The sequence below is a fragment of the Pristiophorus japonicus genome, chromosome 15 (assembly GCF_044704955.1).
Source record: "Pristiophorus japonicus isolate sPriJap1 chromosome 15, sPriJap1.hap1, whole genome shotgun sequence".
NCBI classification, from domain to species: domain Eukaryota; kingdom Metazoa; phylum Chordata; class Chondrichthyes; family Pristiophoridae; genus Pristiophorus; species Pristiophorus japonicus.
This window is the reverse complement of record NC_091991.1, coordinates 61,728,684-61,743,691: the sequence shown is the minus strand read 5'-3', so window position 1 is coordinate 61,743,691 and position 15,008 is coordinate 61,728,684. Positions and strand designations below refer to the sequence as shown.

Below are 15,008 nucleotides of genomic sequence, written 5' to 3'. Positions count from 1 at the left end.
CAAACTCCTTGACTTCTTTGAGGAAGGGACAACCTAAGTGGACTCTGAGAAGTCCTATGATAAAGATCCACACTAAAGGCCATTAGTTAACTCAAAGCATTCGGAATTCAGGCTAAGCCTTGGGATGGATAATAAATTGGTTGAAGGATACAAAACAAGTACTTGTTACAGGAGTTATGTCTGGGAGCAGTGTGCGGCGGCATACCACTGCAGAGAGCAGCGCGTGCTGCTGCAGGAGGGCGACGGCAGATTGCAGTGCGGGCAGGTACAGCAGGAGTGGCAAGGTCGGGGCGAGAGATTGTAGAGGGATGTGATCGGGGCCCAGAAGAGGCGAGGACCCAGGGGCAGCACGGGCCAGCCCACACTGCGATATGTGTGCGCACTAGGCCCGTGCAGCAGAGCTGATCTCCAGTCTTGGTTAATCTTTGCCACTGGACCAGGACCTAGCTCTGTCAAGCCCGTGTGTGGCTGCTGTGCAGCGGCCACCACATGTTAAAAATCCACGCACAGGCATCTTCCACCCTTCAAGATGTAGTTCGGGATCCGGAATATTAGGTTCTTCATTGAAACACCTGTGAACTCATCCCTTTTTGGCGTTGAAGCAAGTCATCCTCGCTTCGAGGGACTGCCTATGATGATGATGTCTGGGATTGGTGGGGTTTTGGTAGGAGTGCTGAGTTGGGTGCCCCAGAGCTCTGAGTTCGGAACACTATGGTTTTCAATTTTCTTAAATGATCTGGATTGAGAAACTTAATGCAACTTGGTCAAATATGTAGATGATACCAAACTAGATGGGGCAGTGGATTCAGAGGAGGGAATTCAGAAATTACAGAATGCGTTGAATAGAATATTTATATGGGCAAAAATATGGCACATAAATGGTAATATAAATAAATATAATGGCCCGGATTTTGCGGTGTGTATGACGGCATACTCGCTGAGTGCGCCGTCATACCACCTTGAAAATCCACCACAAGTTCAGGATTTAAGATCGGCACGTCTCTGCCCCCGCCTCAGCTCATCTGCTGCTGAAACTCTCATCCATGCCTTTGTTATCTCTCGACTTGATTATTTCAACGCACTCCTGGCCAGTCTCCCACATTCTACCCCAAGTAAACTTGAGGTCATCCAAAACTCGGCTGCCCATGTCCTAACTCGCACCAAGCCCCGTTCACTCATCACCCCTGTGCTTGCTGACCTGCATTGGCTTTCGGTTAAGCAGCACCTCGATTTCAAAATTCTCATGCTTGTTAACTCCCTCCATGGCCTATCTCTGTAATCTCCTTCAGCCCCACAATCCCCCAAATTATCTGCGCTCCTCAAATTCTGCCCTCTTGAGCATCCCTGATTATAATCGCTCAACCACCGGTGGCTATGCCTCAGCTGTCTCGGCCCCAAGCTCTGAAACTCCCTCCCTAAACCTCTCCGCCTGTCTACCTCTCTTTCCTCCTTTAAGGCGCTCATTAAAACCTACCTCTCTAACCAAGCTTTTGGTCATCTGCCCTAATTTCTTATGTGGCACGGTGTAAATTTTTCATCTCCATAATACTCGTGTGAAGCGCCTTAGGACATTTTACTACGTTAAATGCGCGATATAAATATAAGTTGTTGTTGCTGTGAGGCGCATGTGCTAAATTCCTAACTTGTGCTCTGTCAACGTACGTGTTGACAGGCCATTTGCTCCACTACCATAAACCTAATTGCCAATGCAGAGTTGGGCTATTTGCTCACCAACTGCCCAGAAATAACGTGTAGAAATTTTACAGCCGGTGGAAACAGGCACAGTGCTTGTTTCCATAGCGTAAGGGGATACCGAAATGGAAAAAAGTGCTTTTAAAAAAAATAAATTAAATTAAATGACATGCAGCAACATTAAAAGCTTTAATGAGAAGCTTGGCTCCTCCTTTAAGTTACTGTCTGACAACAACCAATTAATCATTGCAACAATATATAGAATTAAGTTAGGCCATAATTTCTGTGAGTGAAGCTTTTTTTAATCCTTTATGTTGTGACATAATTAAGTACATCAATACAAGCTAAATCTTGGACAAAAATGCTTCATTTTTTTCCAGACTCACAGTCAGATTTTCCCCCTTCTCTCCTTGTGGCTACTTTGTTTGTTCTGTCTCTCCTATCAATGATCCAGTTGAGATCAAAAACTTGTGTAGGAAATGATAACTGCAGACCTGTACCATGGCACTTCATACCACAAAATGGCCCACAACTACTCAATCAGTATAAGATTAAGTGCTTCAACTTGTGCCATCAGGTGGTACAATCTAGGTTCTTGCTCATTATCCCCCAGACAGATCCTTAACTTGCGGAGCCTTCAGCAGGTGGGAGAATGGATGTTTGGACTGCGCTCCATGAACAGATTTCTAAAAAGAATGTAAGGTCTTTTTTAAGGTAGAAATTGTTCTATGCGAGCTTGGTTAATTGCTTCATTTATTTCTTAGAACTTATGATGCAAGTGTTCTGGATTCTAGAGTTCTTCCTTGCCAAAGCTCCTTTTAAAAAGTAACATGAAACTATTGGTGATGACATTACTGACAATGAGATATTACTGAATATAAACTTTTAGTAGTTTAGAGTTTATAAGTAATGTGCATTTGATGTATACATAAAAGACTAAAGTATTTGAGTGTGTACTCAAAAAATGAATAAATAAGTAATTTAATTCAATCTTTTAAGACTGACATGGATCCCACAAAATGGATTGGTTTTATTGAACTACAGTGCATGATTCTCTTCTGTTTGTTCTGCAGTGCTAACCTTTTTAACTTGTTTAAGTTATGTATTTTTCTGCTGTTGCTCTCATCTTTCTTTCTTTCAATTTCCCACCTGTTCCCCTGTCTCTTCCCCTCCTTTTTCATCCCTCCCTTCTCTAGAGTACTGAACAGCTGTCGCGTCACTCATCTGCACCAGTAAGTGCATCTCTAGCTGCAGTAGAGAATGATTCCATAGTAATTCAGTTTGATTGTTCTTGTGTGTGTGTTTTTTTTTGGACTGCTTTGTTAATCTACTTGCACCAATTTACATATATAGCACTAAATGTTTTCTACCTTGATGGAGCACTGAAAACCAGCACCAGTTTGGTGTGCTCCTTATTCAGTTTGGGTATAGGTTTAGCTCCAGCTGTGCTGCTGATGGCTAATTACATACTTTCTCCTAAATTTAAGCAGTTTCTCGGGATGAGAATGTTCCAGTGACTGCTACCAGGAGGCCATAATTATTCAACAAAATGTTGCATTTTGAAATTGTCATTACCATCAGAAGCCACAAGAGCATATCCTGTATTTTTATAACTTGCTCGTGAAATCTAGTAGCAGAGAACGTGACATGACATCTGCATATGTTGAAACCAGGAATTTCTGACTTCCAAACCAAAAGCTCTAAAGATTACAGGTTCTTATAAAAGTGAATCTAACTGGAATTATTGTACTCTTACGTTTTAGTTGATAGATGCTGAGGGTATTGATGGCAGTCACTTCAAATCATCATAAAAAGTGTACCATTTAATATCTCGAATTAATCTATAGAACTGTGAAGATGTTCCTCATATAATCCATACTTATCACAAAGACAATTATTGAAAGTTATATTTTAAATATGGTTTAAATAGAATATTGATAGAAGCAGTACTGAACAATAAATGTGATCCAAGCTGATTTTCCACTCCTGTTGCCTGACGAGCACAGCGTACCAGAGATGTGCAGCTCCTGTCAGCTGGTAAATCTGCTGAATTTTGATGGTCCAGATCATTGCATGGCCTAGGTGCTGTTCCAGTTCGCAGAAGTAGCCAGAATGTCAAAAGCTCATACTGGGAGGGGAAAATTATTGTTTTATCATTTATATAGCTTCTACTTCCTTTGATCTTCAGGGTGGTCCTGTGATTCCTGGAGACACTTTGGTCCACACAGCGTCCAGGCGCAAGCTCCACTGCCAGCTTTTTGGGGGTTCTTTTTTGGGCTGCTCTTGTCTCACTTGTATGTCAAAACTAGGCATGCGACTCCAGTTGCAGGCCTAATCCTGCCCATTTTAGGAACCCCAGAAATTCCACTCATTAGACTAATTGTAACTACTTTGGTTTGCTGCTCATGAGCAGGGCTACTGAAAAATACAGCCATACATTTTTTATGTGGAATCTACAAAAATACTGACCCTCCCATGAAAATTGTCATCCTCCACTCCTTGATGCGTCCAGCACAATTTCTTCTGACTTCTACCTGCTGCTGCTTTGCTTGGATGATCCAATTCTCTGCGGAATAGTTTTACAAGATCATGGATTCCTACGCATAACGTGCAGTTGAGCTACATTCCCCGAGTGCAGCAGCAGTAGGTAGAAATTGGGAGTGGCAATAGGGGCAACATTTGAAGTGGTGGGGGGAAAGGGGAGTGAGAGAGAGAAAAATAAGGTGCCTCTGTGAACTTTGTGGGAGGGGAATGGGGAAGAAGAATGCATCTGTTAAGTAGGCCTGGACGGCCAGGCTACAGTTCCTGATTCTTTTCTCACTGAATACTTACAGTACTGGTTTTTGATGATCACACAAGAATTCCAAATTTGGCCCTTTTTCATTGGGCATTGGATTTCACAAGTTTAGGAGAAGATTTTTGTGCAAGTGCTTCAATCCAGCTCTACAGACTTACTGCCACACACACTCAGGCCAGTAGTTTCTCTTTAAAAGTGAGGTAAGTTTAACTTTTTAACCTTTTATCAGATTACCCATCAAACTTACTTGATGCCACAGCATCCTCCCTTCTTCATTCTGCCCTGAACCCACGCAACTTATTGCCACTTTTGCTAGTTTTGTTGCTCCTGCATTTACATTTTTATTGCTTCTCACATGGCCGTATTGCTTTCACTGCTCAACTTGTTGCTGCTGAACATACTCACTTTGCCAATGGTGTCTATCGATTTGTCCCTGGAAGAAAATCTTGCCAAATTAGAGTTGGAGGAAATTGGCCTTTGGGATAAAGTGTGTTTTTAAGATTGGGGTTAGAGTTGGTCTTAAAATTAAGTAAATTTATTTCAGGGACATCTTCATTTCATTCACAGGAAATGTTTATTTCATCTGTACCAGATGAGTTTGCTCAGAAAGGGAAAATGTAAAGGTTAGAGGCCAATATATTTCATGGTATATTGGATTGATGTAAGAGTTATTTTTGGCTTTGGACAAACATGTTTGAAAACAATAATTGCATCATATGCCCAAAGATACTATATTTTCAGAAAAAGTAAGTTGCTCTTTGATTTTATTACATAGGATATACAGCACGGAAACAGGCCATTCGGCCCAACTAGTTCATGCCGGCATTTATGCTCCACTTGAGCCTCATCCCGTCTTTCCTCATCGAAATCTATCAGCATAACCCTCTATTCCTTTCTCCCTCATATGATTGTCTAGCGCCTCCTTCAATGCATCCATACTATTTGCTTCACCCACTCCCTGTGGTAGCGAGTTCCACATTCTCACCACTCTTTGGGTAAAGAATTTTCTTCTGAATTCCCTACTGGATTTCTTGGTGACTATCTTATATTGATGGCCTCTAGTTATGCTCTTCCCCACAAGTGGAAACATTCCCTCTGTATCCATTCTATCAAAACATTTCATAATTTTAAAGACCTGCATTAGATCACCTCTCAGCCGCCTTTTTTCAAGACAAAAGAGACCCAGCCTGTTCATCGTTTGCTGATATGTATACCCTAGCATTTCTGGTATCATCCTTGTAAATATTCTGCATCCTCTCCAGTGCCTCTCTAACCTTTTTATAATATGGCTACCAGAACTGTACGCAGTACTTTTAAGTGTGGTCTAACTAGGGTTCGATACAGGCTTAGCGTAACTTCCCTACTTTTCAATTCCAATTTGGTGTCATCGCAAATTTAGAAAGTGTTTTTGATTCCAAAGTCTAAATCATTAATATAAATTGTGAACAACAGTGGGGTCCTAGCACTGATCCTTGTGGAACACCACTATCCACCTTCTGCCACTGTGAATAGCTACCCTTTACCTCTACTCTCTGCTTTCTGTCTTGAAGTCAGCTCGCTATCCATTCTGCTACTTGTCCCCTGACTCTCTAACCTTGTTCATCAGTCTATAATGGGGTACCTTATCGAAGGGCTTTTGAAAATCTAGATAAATTACATCTACTGCATTACCATTGTCTACTCTCTCCATTACCTCTTCAAAAAATTTAATGAGGTTGGTCAAGCAAGACTTTCCTTTTTGAAATCCACGCTGACTGTTATATTTCTGGTTTCTAGATGTTCCTCTATTTTCTTTAGTAGGGATTCTTCTATTATTTTTCCTGCCACCTTATGTTAAGCTGACTGGTCTGTAATGTCCTGGACATGTTCTATTCCCCTTAAATATAGGCATTGTGTTACCTATTCACCAGTCCTCTGGCATTACACCTTTTTATAACGAATTATTAAATATATGTAGTAAGGCCTCTGCTATCTCTTTCCTAGCTTCATTTAAAATGCATGGATGCAATCCATCCAGACCAGGAGTTTTATCCTCTTTGAGGTTGATTAGTTTATTTAATATATCCCCTCTTTTTATTTTAAATGTACTTATCTCATCATCCAAAGTCATGCCCACCTGTTCTATCTCTTTGTAAATACTGAAACAAAATAATTATTTAATATTTCTGCCATCTCTCTGTCATTACCTGTGGTATTATCCTGTCTGTCCCTTAATGGCCCTATTCCCATCCCAACCTTCCTTTCTTATTGATGTGACTGTAAAATATTTTACTATTTTGTTTTATGTTCCTTGATAATTTAATTTCATTGTTCCTCTTTGCCTTCCTAATTGTCTTTTTTGACTTCTCTCTTAATCTTTTCGTATTCTCACTTATCATGCACTCCCCTGCTGTCTGTGTACTTGATGTATGCCTCTTTCCTTACCCTCAATTCTTCCCATATGGCTTTATTCATCCATGGAGTCTCATTAGTGTTTGGTTTGTTCTTTCCTTTGAGCGGAATATATTGCTCCTACATTCTCGAACACCATTTTAAATGTTTCCCATTGTTGCTCGATGTCGTTTATGCCAATATTGTTGCCCATTTTATTTTCCCAAGTTCTATTCTCAGCCCTTCAAAATCAGCTTTTAAGTGTATATATGATGGAGTACTTATGAAATCCTAAAGATTGACATGAAAAGCATGGGGTCAAAGATCATGGAGTAATGGCAAAACTAAGTGGGGTTCAATGTTGCAGTGGCAGGTTCAAAGGTTATACAAGCCAGGAGGGTGAATATCCACTTAATCACTGGAAAGAAAGAAGAATGCTTCCAGAAACCTGGGAGGAGGGGAAGCGATGAAGAGTATCCCCCTCAAGGGAAGAGTGGGAACACTCATATAAACAATTTTAAATGAGGGGAAGTTGTTCACAGGTAGAAAATGTGAATACAAATTTGGTATCGGCCCATCTACAAAGACCACTATAACCAGAGTCACAGAAAAATTAAAATAGTTCTAAGATAATTTAGGAACATTAGCCCTCAATTTTTCTGCAAGAGAAAATCCCCATAATATTTGGCACAGTCTCTAATTTGCATAACAATCTCCAGCTGCTTTTCAATGTACCTTCATATGAATCCCCTAGTTGCGGAGAAGAAGCTTAAGAGGCGATGCAGGCATAATGGAAGAAGGTGGCAATGATAGTAACATCTCCTCATTTGCAGCATTGTTCTGTTGCTGAGTCTGAGGGGCTTGCCTTTCTTCCTCTTTTCCATTAACAGAGTGTAAGATCAATTATTTGCAGAGGACTGAACTGTAGTGCTCCCCCAGACCTATCCAGACACTTGGAATTAATGGAAAATTCGATGGGTTCCTTTACAGGCATGTGTTCCAACCTGCCTGGTTTTTCGATATTCGCTGCGTCCAGGTAATCATTGTGCCACAGCCATAGAAAAATCTTCCCTTGTAGTTCAATGATTTAGCACTATAGACTTGGATACAAAATGCGCTTAGATTTATGGAATTAAAATCTTTTCCTGCAGTAGATCAATGTGAAGTATATTTGAACAGTTTCAATTCCTTTCCCACTGCACTGCAAAAAACTGTCCATAATTTGCCACAAATTGTCTGTCTCAACCAGAGAGACCATGGGGAAACCGCTGGTGGGAAATGTGCTTCCTCAGTGATTGGATTGTGGGAGGTGGCTGGCTGCTGTGTTTCAATATGAGGCTTCAATATGGGATTGAGATGACTTTTGTCTCATGGCAGCTAATTTCTCAGATGGACCTTTTCTGCTTCTGAATGGGCAGCCTTATCCTACCTCCTTTCTGCCATGCGTGCAAATATGAATGTGCTGGCAAGTGTGAGAGACGAGGATGACATCTTCCTCCACATCTTCCAGCACTAAATGTTCCTGCTTACTTTGTTTACACTGTGCTATTCCCTCTACCTTGCACTCTAATTCCCCTTGGGTGGCTGTCTGTGTTCTGGCGCTTGAGGGAAAGAGTGAGTGATGGCGTATACTCTTAAACTGCTTACAGGGCCTAATACAAAGGCGTCTATTTATTCTGCCTATTCGTTTCCTTGGCTGTATCTAGAGAAGGAAGACAGGTTAGAATAGATTGCTGAGGTGCAGAGTTCACCATCTATTTTGCTGACAGATATTACAGGATATAATAAGATGAGAAGGAAGAAAAGCATAATGTCCTGATAAACCTGTAGTTAGAACCCACCCTCCTCCTTCCCCATTTCCAACTGCCTCGATAGTCTGCCTCATCAGGAGCCCTAATATTTCTTCCTCGTTGGAGTTGATGGAAAGTTCATTCATCAGCTATCACCTATCTCTGCTTGTATGGAACGTTTTCTCTTTTAAAAAGAGAGAATGATCTCTAGTTGACATGAGATGCAGTCAAACCCAAGTGTCAGCCTACAGATTAATATGGGGTGATGACATATTAACCAAGGAAATACATACCTTGCAGGTGAAGGCTTGAGTTGTAAAAGGCCCTACGCTACCTTATGAGTGGGAGGTGATTTGTAAATTGCAGACATGGCTAGTTCATTGCATTCTTGGATAATGTGGTTGGCTCCTCTTACTTTGCCAGATCTTGTGAAGTCATTATACTTTTGAATTACCATGCCTGGAGTTGCCGAGTAGGTACTGTACACCTTGCCATTTCATACTGGATTTCCTGTAGACTAAATAGCTCTTGCACAGCTTAATTACTAATATATAATGCATGATAATGAGGGCATTATAGCTTACCATTTACTGTGTTTTGGCACTAGCATCATCCAGCATTAAGCAATCTGTTGAAAATGAACCTTGCAGGCTGGCAAGTTCTTGCTTGTGGGGAAGGGAGCTCTTAATAAGCAATTTTTCCTGAAACATGTATTTGTTTTCAAAGCACCCCTACCACAGGTTTTATTGCTAGAAGGTGAATAAGATCAAAAATGCTTGTCTGCCATTATGCCACCAATTGAATCAAAGCTGTGACAAACCTGGCTAGCAATGCATGAGGGGATTTTCTTCACAAACTCCACTTTAGCACAGATCTGCTATCAGAATACCTGCAGGCACCCTCAACCACAGGAATATCACTGGTAGTTGGTCCTTCCTCAATCAGCTGTAATGCTTTTGTCTCCTTCCAGGCCAGAATGCGAGTCATCTGCAATATTATCAGTATATTTGCTAATACAAAAGCAAAATACTGCGGATGCTGGAAATCTGAAATCTAAACCAGTACATTTGCTGTCCAGTCTGTGACTGTTAGGCTGTTCAGCAGAACACGTGCAATTTCTTTCCCACTAAATAGGAACAGCAGCATGATGCATCTGCCTAATTTCATTGCAATGCTGGAAAGTCCAGGAGATCACTGATCGCACCAATGTGGTCATCTGGCTCCCTGTACATGATACTGTGGCCCATATGTACTAAAAGGGATTTAACTCCATCAGTGTTCAGAACTCCAGATTATTCAGGACAATAAACACTTCCCAGGCAGCCACAATGATGCTTTCATTCTGAGACTCTCATGTATGCCATCCTTATATGGGTGCAAAGCCAGCTCCTGAGAATCAGAATGCCAATATAAAAAATCCCATACTACTACCACCAGGATCCTTTTTTGAGTGGCATAGTGAAACAGCACTTCAGATGGAGGGACAAATCGGGGATGCCTTACCATGCAGTCCCACAGGTTCTCCAGATCTTCACTCTACTTTGCAATACAAATAGGTCTAGCCCTGGTAAAGAAGGCTAAACCTGCACCAGGACTGGAACAGGACACAAAACACTGACCAAAAGTGTGGCATTGCAGTAATACCTTTGTAACCAGAAAAGCTCTTGCACCAACTGCTCATACTGGAGGCATTCAGCTAAGTATTGCAGCTGGCACTTTGTGTATGTGTGGACAGGAGCTTTCAATCAAATGAAGCTATATGCATCCATTGAGTTCAGAAAGGTTGCATCCCTCTAAGTTTACCCATCATTCCTTGTAAGCAGCCGTTCAGGGACTGTTTACGTCACTGTAGCCAACTGCTCACTTTCTGGTTGAGTTGTCAGCATTTTGGCCACTCTGTTTGTGCCATTTGCTCAGTTCTTCTGATGTTCATAGTTTTGAGTAGTTTAAAATCAGCCCCATCCAAACATCTGTTCTGCGCATGTATGATGTGTCAGCACAGGTGAGATAATGTGCAATGCATGGGTTCCCATGCCAACTGAGACAAGGACATTGACAGCTATGGAACCGGGAAGTAAATTTCCTCCTTTTATAACTTTATTGCTGGACGGTAATACAGGGGCCTGGAGTAATCCAGAGAATGCTGGTTCAAATCCCACCATGCCAATTTGAGAATTTGAATTCAGTTTAAAAAATCTGGAAATAAAAGAAGCTAGTATCTGTAAAGCTTGACCATGAAGCCAGTGCAGTGTTGTAAAAACCCAACTGGTTCATTATTGTCCTTTAGGGATGGAAATCTGTGATCCTTACTCGTTCAGGCCTATATATAACTCCAGTCCCACACCAATGTGCTTAACTCTTAACTGCCCTCTGAAGTGACCTAGAAAGTTTCTCCGTTGTATCAAACTTGGGATGGACTATAAATCCAAGTCTTGCCAGCGATGCACACATTCTGAGAATTAGTACAAAATAATGTTTTCTGCTGCTAAATGGGGAAGAGATTTTAAATTCAACCAGCTTTGGTATTTCAGTATAATAAATTAATTATATGTTGAATTAAATAAATTCATTATATGTTCCTAGATGTGTAATCAGATATCTACTTCATCAGCGTAAACCTCTTTGTTTGAGCAAAATTCTTCCTGAATGGTAGAGATTCAAATATTGATTTCTCGTGTTTTCTCTTCATATATTCAGTAAAACTTCTCCTTACTGTGGAACTCGGCAAACTAAATGTAAAACAAATCCAATTCATGAGAGTTCAAAAACATTCTTAAACATAACTTAGAGTTGTCCGACAGTGGATGTGCCAAAGCCCAGTATAATAGGTGGTCTTAACTGATGTTCAAACATAGTTATTATTGATGGGCAAATTTTGTTGGTCTCAATCAAGTTGTTGGTTGGAGGATTTCATGGATCAGTTTAACTTGGAGAAAATAAATTGTATGAAGATTTGTCCATACTTTTCTAAGTGTTCCTGGCTGCTAATTATGGACTGAGAATTAACAGATCAACAGGGTTACCTTAATTTACAAATAGTTGTTACTTTGGATTTTATTATTACATAGAATTACATGGCATGTACAGCACAGAAGCAGGCTATTCAGCTCAACTGGTCTATATCAGTGTTTATTCTCCACACAAGCCTCCTCCCACCATACTTCATCGAATGCAATCAGCATAGAGATTGCTGTGCGGGGAGGAGGAAAGAGATTGCTGTTGGGGGGGGGGGGGGTGGAAAGAGAGCAGATCGTTTGGGGGGGGGGGAGAGGAGATCGTTGTGGGGGGGGGGGAGAGATCGCTGTGGGGGGGGGAAGAGAGAGATCGCAGTGGGGGGGGGGAAGAGATCGCAGTGGGGGGGGGGAAAGAGAGGAGATCGTTGGGGGGGGGGGGGAGAGAGAGATCGCAGTGGGGGGGGGAGGAAGAGAGATCGCAGTGGGGGGGGGGAAGAGATGGCTGTGGGGGTGGGGAGGGAGAGACATGGGATGGGGGGGAGGGAGAGACATGGGATGGGGGGGGGAGGGAGAGAGATGGGGTGGGTGGGGAGGTACGGAGAGAGATTGGGTGGGTGGGTGGGGGGTAGGGAGAGAGATTGGGTGGGTGGGTGGGGGGGGTAGGGAGAGAGATTGGGTGGGGGGGTAGGGAGAGAGATTGGGTGGGGGGGTAGGGAGAGAGATTGGGTGGGGGGGTAGGGAGAGAGATTGGGTGGGGGGGTAGGGAGAGAGATTGGGTGGGTGGGGGGTAGGGAGAGAGATTGGGTGGGTGGGTGGGGGGTAGGGAGAGAGATTGGGTGGGGGGGGGTGGAGGGAGAGAGATTGGGTGGGTGGGAGGGGGGGGAGGGAGAGAGATTGGGTGGGTGGGGGGGGAGGGAGAGAGATGTGGGGGTGGGAGGGAGAGAGATGGGGGGGTGGGAGGGAGAGAGATGGGGGGGAGGGAGAGAGATGGGGGGGGAGGGAGAGAGATGAGGGGGTGTAGGGAGAGAGATGGGGGGGTGGGGGGGATAGAAATGGGGGGGGAGGGAGGGAGATGGGGGGTGGGAGGGAGAGAGATGTGGGGGTGGGAGGGGGGGTGGGTGGGAGGGAGGGGGGGTGGGAGGGAGGGGGGGTGGGAGGGAGGGGGGGTGGGAGGGAGAGAGATGGGGGGGGGTGTGGGGGGGGAGAGAGATGGGGGGGTGTGGGGGAGAGATGGGGGGGTGTGTGGGGGAGAGATGGGGGGGGTGGGTGGGGGGGGAGGGAGAGAGATTGGGGGGGGAGGGAGAGAGATGGGGGGGTGGGTGGGGGGGAAGGGAGAGAGATGGGGGGGTGGGTGGGGGGGGGAGGGAGAGAGATGGGGGGGTGGGTGGGGGGGGGAGGGAGAGAGATGGGGGGGTGGGTGGGGGGGGGGAGGGAGAGAGATGGGGGGGTGGGTCGGGGGGGAGGGAAGGGAGAGAGATGGGGGGGTGGGTGGGGGGGGAGGGAGAGAGATGGGGGGGGGGTGGGTGGGGGGGGAGGGAGAGAGATGGGGGGGTGGGTGGGGGGGGAGGGAGAGGGGTGGGTGGGGGGGGAGGGAGAGGGGTGGGTGGGGGGGGAGGGAGAGGGGTGGGTGGGGGGGGAGGGAGAGAGATGGGGGGGTGGGTGGGAGAGAGATGGGGGGGTGGGTGGGGGGGGAGGGAGAGGGGTGGGTGGGGGGGGAGGGAGAGAGATGGGGGGGTGGGTGGGAGAGAGATGGGGGGGTGGGTGGGAGAGAGATGGGGGTGTGGGAGGGAGAGAGATGGGGGGGAGGGAGAGAGAGAGATGGGGGGGAGGGAGAGAGAGAGATGGGGGGGAGGGAGAGAGATGAGGGGGTGGAGGGAGAGAGATGGGGTGGGGGAGGGAGAGAGATGGGGTGGGGGAGGGAGAGAGATGGGGGGGAGGGAGAGAGATGGGGGGGGGGGGAGGGAGAGAGATGGGGGGGTGGGAGGGAGAGAGATGGGGGGGTGGGAGGGAGAGAGATGGGGGGGTGGGAGGGAGAGAGATGGGGGGGTGGGAGGGAGAGAGATGGGGGGGTGGGAGGGAGAGAGATGGGGGGGTGGGAGGGAGAGAGATGGGGGGGTGGGAGGGAGAGAGATGGGGGGGGTGGGAGGGGGAGAGATGGGGGGGTGGGAGGGGGGTGAGGGAGAGAGATGGGGGGCTGGGTGGGGGGAGGGAGAGAGATGGGGGGCTGGGTGGGGGGGAAGGAGAGAGATGGGGGGGTGGGTGGGGGGGGAGGGAGAGAGATGGGGGGGGTGGGTGGGGGGAGAGGGAGAGAGATGGGGGGTGGGTGGGGGGAGAGGGAGAGAGATGGGGGGGTGGGTGGGGGGGAGGGAGAGAGATGTGGGGGTGGGAGGGAGAGAGATGTGGGGGTGGGAGGGAGAGAGATGGGGGGGTGGGAGGGAGAGAGATGGGGGGGTGTGTGGGGGGGGGAGGGAGAGAGATGGGGGTGTGTGTGGGGGGGGGGGTGGGTGGGGGGAGGGAGAGAGATGGGGGGGGTGGGTGGGGGGGAGGGAGAGAGATGGGGGGGTGGGTGGGGGGGGAGGGAGAGAGATGGGGGGGTGGGTGGGTGGGGGAGGGAGAGAGATGGGGGGTGGGTGGGGGGGAAGGGAGAGAGATGGGGGGGTGGGTGGGTGGGGGGGGAGGGAGAGAGATGGGGGGTGGGTGGGGGGGGAGGGAGAGAGATGGGGGGTGGGTGGGGGGGAGGGAGAGAGATGGGGGGGTGGGTGGGGGGGGAGGGGGGGGAGGGAGAGAGATGGGGGGGGAGAGAGATGGGGGGTGGGTGGGGGGGGGGGGGAGAGAGATGGGGGGTGGGGTGGGGGGGGGAGGGAGAGAGATGGGGGGGTGGGTGGGGGGGGAGGGAGAGAGATGGGGGGGTGGGTGGGGGGGGAGGGAGAGAGATGGGGGGGTGGGTGGGGGGGGAGGGAGAGAGATGGGGGGGGTGGGTGGGGGGGGAGGGAGAGAGATGGGGGGGTGGGTGGGGGGGGGAGGGAGAGAGATGGGGGGGTGGGTGGGGGGGGGAGGGAGAGAGATGGGAGGGTGGGTGGGGGGGAGGGAGAGAGATGGGGGGGTGGGTGGGTGGGGGGAGGGAGAGAGATGGGGAGGTGGGTGGGGGGGAGGGAGAGAGATGGGGGGGGTGGGAGGGGGGGGGAGGGGGAGAGTGAGGGGGGTGGGTGGGAGAGAGATGGGGGGGGGTGGGGGAGGGAGAGAGATGGGGGGTAGGTGGGGGGAGGGAGAGAGTGGGGGGGGGGGGGGAGGAGAGAGAGGGGGGGGTGGGTGGGGGGGGGAGGAGAGAGATGGGGGGGTGGGGGGGGAGAGAGATGAGGGAGAGAGGTGAGGGGGGGGGAGTGAAGAGAGATGGGGGGTGGGTCG

The 15,008-nt window shown here is 47.3% G+C and overlaps 1 protein-coding gene across 3 annotated transcripts in view; it reads left to right on the top strand.

The window, feature by feature from the left end:
- Positions 1-15,008, top strand: part of LOC139280807 (ELKS/Rab6-interacting/CAST family member 1-like) — a 1,247,673-nt gene that overhangs the window by 307,895 nt on the left and 924,770 nt on the right. For 2 of the 3 annotated variants that reach the window (XM_070900521.1, XM_070900523.1), the window contains exon 12: positions 2,889-2,924. The exons of the other annotated variant lie outside the window; for it this stretch is intronic. In XM_070900521.1, the coding sequence (XP_070756622.1) occupies positions 2,889-2,924 (36 nt within the window). The remainder of the gene's footprint in view (positions 1-2,888; positions 2,925-15,008) is intronic. 3 annotated transcript variants of the gene reach the window in all.